Source organism: Phaseolus vulgaris, chromosome 7, assembly GCF_051622355.1.
Source record: "Phaseolus vulgaris cultivar YP4 chromosome 7, ASM5162235v1, whole genome shotgun sequence".
Classification (NCBI taxonomy): Eukaryota; Viridiplantae; Streptophyta; class Magnoliopsida; order Fabales; family Fabaceae; genus Phaseolus; species Phaseolus vulgaris.
In genome coordinates this window covers 51,330,287-51,340,071 of record NC_143504.1, presented here as the reverse complement: position 1 = coordinate 51,340,071, position 9,785 = coordinate 51,330,287, and the positions used below count along the sequence as shown (strand labels likewise).

Below are 9,785 nucleotides of genomic sequence, written 5' to 3'. Positions count from 1 at the left end.
TAATTTATCTTGTAAAGGCATTCTCTTAACTCAGCAACTAATTGGTAATTTTAAGTGGTTTAGAGTTAAGAGTAGCTTAATTTTAAATTTATATATATAATATTATTATTAATTAAACTAATCATTTTAGTTAATATTGAAGATTTAACTAATTAATTTTATAAAAAGATGAACTAGTATAAAATTATTAAAGTTTATGGTGTTAGTTTAAATAATCAATAAAATTGAAGACTAAAGAATATATTATGTAAATAAGACTTTAATTTATTAAAATTTATAAAAGTGATTAATTTAGTTGATAGTTATAAATCTATTTCAGGATTGTATTTTTTTAGTGTAAAATAGTGAATTCAATAAATATTGACATATTTTATTTTTAGTATAAAAAAAATAAAATTTAATTTCGTTAATTTTCTCTGCGTTTAATTTAATAGTTAAGGAATCGAACATGTCTTTGATCTACAGTTTTCCTTTCACACTAACATAAGATTTCATTGCATATTAACTTAATTTTCTTTTTAATAAATATATTAATAATTATTAAAAATTAATAAGTTGTGCTTCATTATTTCAATCATTAACAAAGTTTAAATAAAACTAAGATAATTAAAAAATATATATATATGTTCTAACTATTTTTTATTTGTTTTTGTAATTACTCTTTGTTATTGATACTGGAGACATGGTTTAAAACCTTTTTGTATCATTCACCTTTTATATTCAAATTAAAGAATGAAGAAGCCTAGAAAAATTTGGCCACATTTAGCCGTGCTAGCTTTTATAGAACCAGATCGCTAATTCTGAAATATGCAGTTCCTTTCTGAAAGGCATTAATGGCATAATCAACTTGTATCTGAGCCAAGGGGGTTTTGTATCGAATGCCACCCCCAATCCCAAACCCAATTCCTGGCTTACCATGTCTCTCTCCTGGATTATCTGCAATTAATATCATTGGACCAAAATGTTAAACGTAACAACTAAGATACAATTTGGCACGTCTCAAGTGTTAAACAAGTGGTAGTGATAGATATAGCTCCTAGTGCACAATGGCACAGGTGACAGAGAAGAAAAAGATTAACTTAATTAACACCCAATAAAGTTAGGAATACAATCTTGTGTTATTTCGGAGATAAACTTTTTGTTAGTATGAAAAGGCACTAGTGATCAAAACAGAACAAAAGGCTACTTAGAATGCTAACATGGCTTAATGTGGCCAATTTATTTTTTTTGCAGAGATAAATTTCTGAATGATTAAAGGAAACTCACTCGGAACTTTATGACTACTCCATAGGTCAGACCCACAGTCCAGGAAGATAACACCTGTTAGTTTCTTGCTCTGCAAATAGAGTAAAAAAGGTGATCAGCAAAACAATAATTGGTAGAAATGCTTATAAATGAGTCACGGTGGATATTTATGGCAAGTTCAATCAGTATCTAGAGAAGATTCTGATTTCTTTAATTTGTTTTGAAGTATTAAGGTCATAACATCAGCACAATATTTTGCACGGAGAGTAATTTTAAAGAGGGTGACAACAAGGGTAAATATGTGAAGAAGGAGAATAGATGTAACCTTATGTGCCCTATGTAGAGGAGGAGGAAACTGCCATCTGTTCTTTTGCTGTAAGCTAGTTAGAAAGGTGTAGAATATGTGTGACACATAATCAACCTAAAGATAACTTCCAACAATTTTTTCTAAAGTAACTTAATAAGATTGGTAATAGAGTTTGAAGGGTGTGTGTGTTATTTGGAATGTGTGGAATCATAAGAATAAAGTTGTATTTAGGAATGTAGGAATGGCAGGGTTGATACCGAAGAGATATTTTGTATGACTCAGATCAAAGTATGAGCTTGGATCAGATATAAATATCCAAAAACAGGCTTTTTCTTGTATTCAGATTGGCATTTATGTAGATCTTTGAAGTTAAAATCAAAGAGGGAGATCACGGACTGTGCAAGGACACTAATGGTGGGAACATGTATCTGAGGTAGGCTAGTTGAAATGTTTGAATAGGTTTCTCTTGGTTATGATATCTGCATCATCATATATTTACTTATCCATTCTGGAATGGCAATGATGAATTCTGGAATGGCAATGATGCATAAACCATATTTTTCTTGAATTTGGGATACTTCGGTAATTTTGATAGCAGTCAGCCCAGGTCTATTGTTGTCAATGTGTATCTAATCTGAAAAGACAAATAGTGTAGAACAGAACTCTTAACCAAAATTGTGTAGGGATGCAGAGGAATTAATAATCTGCAGACAACTACACAGAAGGGAAGCCAGTTCTGTTGATGTAGTACGTGAAAGAATTAAGAGAAATATCCCTAGAAACAAGCAAAAATCATATCCAACATGACACTCAGCTACAATCGTCCAAGATCAAACTGCAGGCTTCTAGCACAATGAATAGGGACTACAACATTCAGAGTAGGAAAAAATTGTAGAAGTAAGGTGGCACAGTGACACTCAGTTGCCCAAGATCAAACTGTAGACTTTTAGCAAAACGAATAGGGACTACAGCAATGAGAGTAGGAGAAAATTGCAGAAGTAAGGTGACACAATGGAGTATCATATAATAGTGTTAGTTTTATACAATAATTTATCACAAAAGGAATCTAAACCGTGGAAAAAAAAAGATCAATTACAACATATTCAAACTAGTTTGGTAATCAAGTATGGACATAAATGATGGAAAAAAAGAGATCAAATACAACATATTCAAACTATGGGTGATCAAGTATGAACACAAATGACTATAGACGGTCAATAGAGTTAAGATGTTTAATTAAAATATGCTTAGATGTTTTGTAGGGTAAGACTGGGTTACATTATTATGAGTATTGAGAGAATTTTATTTGGTTGTTGATGATCCCAGTACATCTATTTTGGTTAGAAAAGTAGGTTATGGAATATAATGTAATTTTCCTTATCCATAGTTTTATGTGTACAATGGTCAGAGCACTTAAGTGTTTCTTTAGTATAAAATTTCTTGCTGACAAAAAAACATATGACAATTGCTAATAGCCAAAAGGATCTAAGTACCGAGAAAAAAGATGGTTGTTGATTATCTGACTTTCTAGCGTCATAATGAAAGTCATGCTTGTTGTCACTTAAAGTAAAACTTGGAGCAAAAAGTTTTCATTAGAGTGTGTGCACGGAAGAAAAATGAAAAATACAGAGCAGAGTAATGAATATTATACCAATGGGATTGACAATTCACTTGTGGTTACCAGACACGATTGTCCAACGCCAATTGCACCTTCACCATAGCCTCGCACACTACTGGGACCACCGATTGCAAATGCTTGATATGGAGCAAAGGATCCCTTAATTGTTCCACCACTCATCCTGTCAGAATATATTGCAAAATTGATGCAGGTTATACAACTGCTTCTTTTTGCTCTTAACTTTATAGCTTATTTATCACTTTGTGTACATCCTCTATTGTTTCTGTTCATCACCACAAAGTTTTGGACTCTAAGTTTTTGAAATAAATTTATGTTTAACTCGTCCACGTTAATCTAGTTATATACTGAAATTTAACTTTATCTCTAGTTAAAGTAGAATTTTAAATACATGGACCTGACCAATCTGTAGTTGATACATGTTCAAGACTAATAACACATAATAAAACTTCTCCGAGTCATTTAGCTAGTGAGAAGGAAGGAATGCATATATTGAAAGTGGAAAAAGAACTCACCGTGAGCAGAACAATGCTGGTCCAAGTTTGATTCCTCTTGCAGAAGAAACTTCAAGCCGATAGTAGGTGAACAAGGTTGGTGGAATTGGAGTTCCTAGTTCCATCTGGACACTAAACTGAATACAAACAAGCAGTTAATAAACTAGAAATAACTTGCACATAAATATTGGTTGCACGTTTGAACCAGGAAGATCTAATTTCTGAGTCTCAAAGAAGGTAATTACTTACATCAGTAAAACCGTTATCATTTTCATCTTCAAATCGAGATTCTTGTCTAACCACTATGACGTTATCAGATGTACCTCCACTGCGTGGAATTAAAGAAGGCATGGTAAGTCAAAATTATTCAAAACAGGTAAATTTTCTGAGGACTGAAACAAATTCATCAACCTGTGAGTCAGTTGAAAACCATCACGATCTGTGCTTATAGAGCGGCCTCCATCGTGTGAAAAGTGAAAACGCTGCACAATTCATCGTATATTCATTGTCCAAACCCAACAAAGATGACCAAGAATATTCTCTACGTTAGAGAAACGAACGCATGATACAAAATAGGAATGAATGAAAACCAATATTAACTAACTCCTCCAACCTTAAAGTATACGCTGGTTGCTTTGCCTTTGCTCGAATCAGTTTCAGAAGGCGCAACATAATCAAACCCTATCCACAACTTGGACAATCTTACACCTTGACTTTGAGAGTGGCGAAAATTATTCATGGGAATTCCATAGATTCCAACCTCGGGTGAAACTGAATGCTATGAAGGATAAACTTCAATGTCATTGTATGTCATTGTGTTAGGGTGAGAAGAAATTGTTTGCAGGTACTTTATGTCAAATACATGATCATATACATCTAACGAATACAATATGTACACAGGAAAAACAGTGATTATACGAATACATTTGTAAATTCAACTCTAAAAGTTATTCCAAGAAAATGGCAATTGAAAAAGAATTGAATCTTCCATGTATTTTTTTTACCAATATTCATTCTCCTTTCTTCCTTTGTTAAACTTTCATGCATCTTCTAAATTCTTATTGTTTTTCACACCCTTTCTCTTACTTTTCATAATTTTATTTTGAAAACGAAAGTATAATTAAAATACTTGTTCATCTAATGTTTCGCATGATAGATGCGATTATTCTCCTTATTGTTATAAGAATAGTAATAATATGCTTTTATTAAAGATTTATACTATTTCAAAGATTGATATTAACTAAAAATTAAAAAAAAAAACATAACTTAAAAATTGCTAACCATTATTTTTAGAATTCAAATTTTACATAAAACACGTAGTTTTAAGCTCCTTGATTTCTTGCAAAGTTGTTGAGATAAAATCTTTATAGGAGAAAACAAAAATATACATTTTTATAAATTAAAATAAACATTTTCTTACTTTTTATCTAGTACATGTGTCTATATAAAAGATTGTTTAATTATGAAAAAAAAAAAATCAACAAGTACAAACCTTAATGATGAGGGAGAGGGGACCAATATCTGGAGGTCTAGTATGGTACCTATACGTGACCAGTAGGTCTGAATCATGCAGCCCCTTGTGCCATGACATATCTAGCAAATCACTGTAGTGATTTAGGCCAGGGTGCTTCAAGCGAAGGCTGCAATTAAACAAAGAAAATTGTTAATGGAGTATACAACTGTGATTTGGTTAATTTAATTTGAAAATTACTTTATTTCAACCAATTTTTTTTTAATTGTAATTTAATAGGGGTTGTAAACATTTTAATACTCTTAAATAAATTCAAATTCTTGGTTACACCTACCAATTTGAGTGCGAGTACAAAAATTAATAAACCAAACCAAACTTTATACCTGCCAGTAACCATAGAAACTAGAGCTCTGGAAAGCCTGTTGAAGTTCATGAAAAACAGCATCAGAGAATAACGCAGCCAAAACATTCTTAGTTTAATTATAGAATCGACAAAAACCTGTGCATGTGCGAAGTACATAGTCTTCTAGTGAAATCAACTCCAACGTGTAGCTTTGCTGCCATGCACAAAATGCACGATGAATACAATTACTCGGTAAGTGAATATTTAATTATATGCACTGTTAAGCAATGAGATACTAAAAGAAAATGACAAATAGAAAACAAGAAGTTTGAAGAAAATCGAACATCTTCCAACATGGACACTTTTGTTTGCTCCCATTTCTCTGAGTCCTCGTTCAACAAGAATTGATGAGGAAAGAGGGAGGATGAAAACAGTATTTCGTAATACATATCAGTTGGAAAAGGTGAAGGTTCCATGCTTTCTACCTTTGAGATCCTTTGTTTGACATAGATGACAAGTTTTGTCACCTCGATGCTTCCTCGGATTTCTTTACCTCGTTAATGAGAGGTTCCGAGAATAAATGCTATGATATTTTTCCTCAAAATGGTGTTTGGGCATTCCACCAACCATTTCACAATCTACTGTTAAGAATAATTTGATCATTAAAAAATATTTTTTATATTTGTAAAAGAAAAGAAAAAATAATAATAAGATAACAAATATTGTGATGATTTTTTTTCATAAAATATTTTTTTTTAATAGTATTGATATGGTCCTTAAAAAAAATATAATCATGATAGGAGAGTTGACAACTTAAAAGAGAATTTGTTGAAAAGTCTTAAAGATTAGGATATTTCATAGTATATAAGTGAATGTAAATCTCATTTTATAAGGTTGAGTTAGGCTTAGAATTCCCTTCTTAATATGTCATTTAGAGTCTATTTTAACAAGAGATTAGTGGACTTATCATATTACCCGCTATTGGACTAACCATAATTATATAGTCTCACACAAGTTTGTAGTATCAGTTTGAGTTAGATTTAAAGTTCACTTTGATACACATATTTAAATCTTGTTAGGTACCTTAAGAAACATCGATGCATCTTTATAATGGTTGGAAGTACGATATCCAACAAAAATATCATACAAACTATAATAGCCTCTCTTTTTTTACTATGAAAGCAAAGTCCATTGCTTGTTTTTCTACTATTACACATAAATTTTGGTTTAAAAATTGATCATGATTCTCCAAACTTTTCTTTCTATTTTTTTATATTATATGTAATTATATTTTAATTCTTTAAAATTCTATTTCAAGAATTTTCCAAAATTATTTAAAGAGTTTAATTCTTCCAAAATTTTAGTCAAACTCCACAAGAATGGTGGATTTCATTGTTAGATCACTAGGGATTTTTTTTTTCTTCTAATAATAGTGTTGTTGTGTTTCATAAAAAACAATAAAACTTTTAGAGGATCTAATAATAAGTATTTTTTTTTCAATAATAGAACAATAATATATATACAATGGTACGAAGGTGTACAAAATATAGATACCATACTATAAGAAAAAATAGTTTTAACGAAATTTTATTTTTTACATTATCTAGAGTTAAAACTTCTATTAGTTAAGTCATTTACTCAGAGTTGTAGTTCTTCTGCTAAACCACCCCTGAGGAACGTGTTTCCCGGAGGTCTTTTAAAACCTTAGGAAAAGACTTTCAAAACCCCTATTAAATACTATGGGTTTAAGAACCTCCATAAAATACCATGGGTTTCAAAACCTCCCCGTAAAATACGATGGGTTTCAAAACCTCCGTTAAATACCATGGGATTAAAAACCTCCGTAAAATACCATGAGTTTCAAAAATTTTGTAAAATGACTTGTCGTTTGAAATAACCTTAAATCCCATTTTCCACCATCTCTAACGATCCTCCTAACTTTTCTCTTCCACCGTAGACACTACTATCTGACACAGGCTCAATGGCTACTGACGACAATCCTAGCAAGGAATCACAATTCAGCCACACTTATATTTATTATATCTAAGGAGAAGAAACACTAAATAAGACACTACCTTACTATCCCAACTTGAGTCACAAGCCACTGTTACCTAACTCTGCAACAATTGGTGTTTATCATTGTTTTATACATCCTAAATAATTGTATTATTTATTAAATGTGGGCTTCAAAACCATGTGTGTTCATGGCTAAAGATTGCAATAACATATTGCAAGAAGAAATTAACTTTATTACTTCTCACTTTCACAATGAATTAATTATTAGATGCATTTTAAAATAAAAGCCTTAATTTAAAATGTTTTAAAATTATGAGAATTAAATATTAACAATTATAACTAAAACTAAAATTGCACATAAAATATACGTATATCAAAAGCTAAAACAAAATAAGTCAGACTTTTTGAAGTATGAGCTTGTAACAAAAAAAAAATAGGAATTATATAAACCAATTACCATCAATCATAAAAAAATATGTAAATATTGTTGAAATACTTATTATTCAAGATTAGTTGTTGAAATATTTATTATCCAAGGTTATTTTGCTGAGTTTTTAAAATAAATGTTTGAAACTAGAAAACTTATTTGTAATGTAAAGTTACACCTTCAAAATTTTAGAGAATTTAGTTATAAAAATATATAAAATATATTAAAAGTATGTAGTTTTTAATTATTTATTTATAAATAGATTTAATTATTTTTATTTATTGAATTTTGGAAAATCTTGAGTGTTTTATTGAGGTTCTACAATAAATCTTTGGAATTTAACGAAGGTTAAAAAAAACATTTGTTACTTTGTTGAGATTTTAGAGTAAACTTTTAAAGCTTAACAAAGGTTAAAAAGACTTCCATTAATTTGTTGAGGTTTTGGAATAAACCTTTGAAATTTAACGAATGTTAAAAAAATCTTTGTTATTTCACTAAGGTTTTAGAATACCTTTGGAATTTAACGAGGGTAAAAATATCCTCCCTTATTTTGTTGAGGTTTTAAAAATAAACATTTGTAATTTAACGAAGGTTAAAAAAATCTTCACTATTTTACTGAGGTTTTAAAATAAACCTTTGAAATTTAACGAAAGTTAAAAAAACCTCTGTTATTTTGTTAAAGTTTTAGAATAATCTTTGAAACTTAACAAATGTTAAATAAAACTTCCATTAATTAAATTAATTTTTAAGATTATATTAATCTTCGCTAAATAATCTTTATTAATTTTTTATTTTTTTTAGTGTCAGTGTTTGAGTTCTTAACCAAGGGACACCATCTCATGTATTTCAAATGATATGTTTAAAATATGAACATTGTGAATTCTTTTGAAATTCTAGGTTAATGGGAGCTTTAACTTTATTTCTGTTCTCTTTTACATTGTTGAATTTTAACTTGAATTTTGAAAATAATATAATAATCAAAATATTTTACACTTAATGAATAAAATATTTGATGAACTTTATATTATATATTTAATTGTATACTAGAAGAAAATAATTAAATATCAAGTAATTTAAATATTAAAAATAATTAATTATTATATTAATAAGTTAAATATCATTTTATAAACTAAAAAATATTAGTATTTAAAATAGTTTTTATTATTAATAAAAAAACTATAAAATAATTTTTAAATTGATTAATTATTTTTAGATATTAATTATTTTATATTTTAAATTAAATTAATAATTGTAGGATGGATGTGTTTTTTAAATAATGGTGAGTACTTCCTATTTTCCTTTAACAATATAACTTGCTCTTTGCACTTGGAAATGATGATGGTGGCACTTGAATTAATAACAGATCATGATAAAGTCATGGAGCAACTATAATTACAAGTTATCTAAGACAAATCTTAGGTTACGTAGGATCCGTAGATTCATGTCGAGGAATGAGGATGTAGGGGACATGCTCTTCACTCCATCTCTCTATAATTTGTTTAAAAAAATATTTTGAGAAGTTTTTTTATAATGAATATGACAAAAGTCAAATGACCATAATTTTGTTATTATGTGCACCTATATATACTATAGTTTTAAAAAATAGATTCTAGATACTGAAGGAAATAATTGAAAAAAGAGTACTCCATACGAGATGTTTTAAATTAAATAATATTATAATTGAGTAATGGATGAGATTATAAACTATACTAGTACATCTTATTTCGATATTTTTAAGTGTTCAGGGTTAAGTTTTATTCTGATTCATTTGGTGTCCCCTTTACTGTATATATTAAAAAATATATACAAATATTTTTAAGAGATAATCACATATAATCTATTTTTT

At 29.1% G+C, this 9,785-nt stretch overlaps 1 protein-coding gene across 1 annotated transcript; it reads right to left on the bottom strand.

Moving 5' to 3' along the window:
• Window positions 1-603: 603 nt before the first annotated feature.
• LOC137830010 (protein SUPPRESSOR OF PPI1 LOCUS 2, chloroplastic) lies at window positions 604-5,911 on the bottom strand. Its single transcript, XM_068637077.2, has 11 exons — window positions 5,841-5,911; window positions 5,653-5,710; window positions 5,537-5,572; window positions 5,175-5,322; window positions 4,296-4,460; window positions 4,094-4,164; window positions 3,932-4,010; window positions 3,704-3,819; window positions 3,204-3,351; window positions 1,267-1,336; window positions 604-936 (listed from the first exon to the last, which is right to left on the bottom strand). Exons 1-11 carry the CDS (start codon window positions 5,872-5,874, stop codon window positions 779-781), a joined length of 1,083 nt encoding a protein of 360 aa, XP_068493178.1. The 5' UTR covers window positions 5,875-5,911; the 3' UTR covers window positions 604-778.
• Between the last annotated feature and the right edge of the window lie 3,874 nt (window positions 5,912-9,785).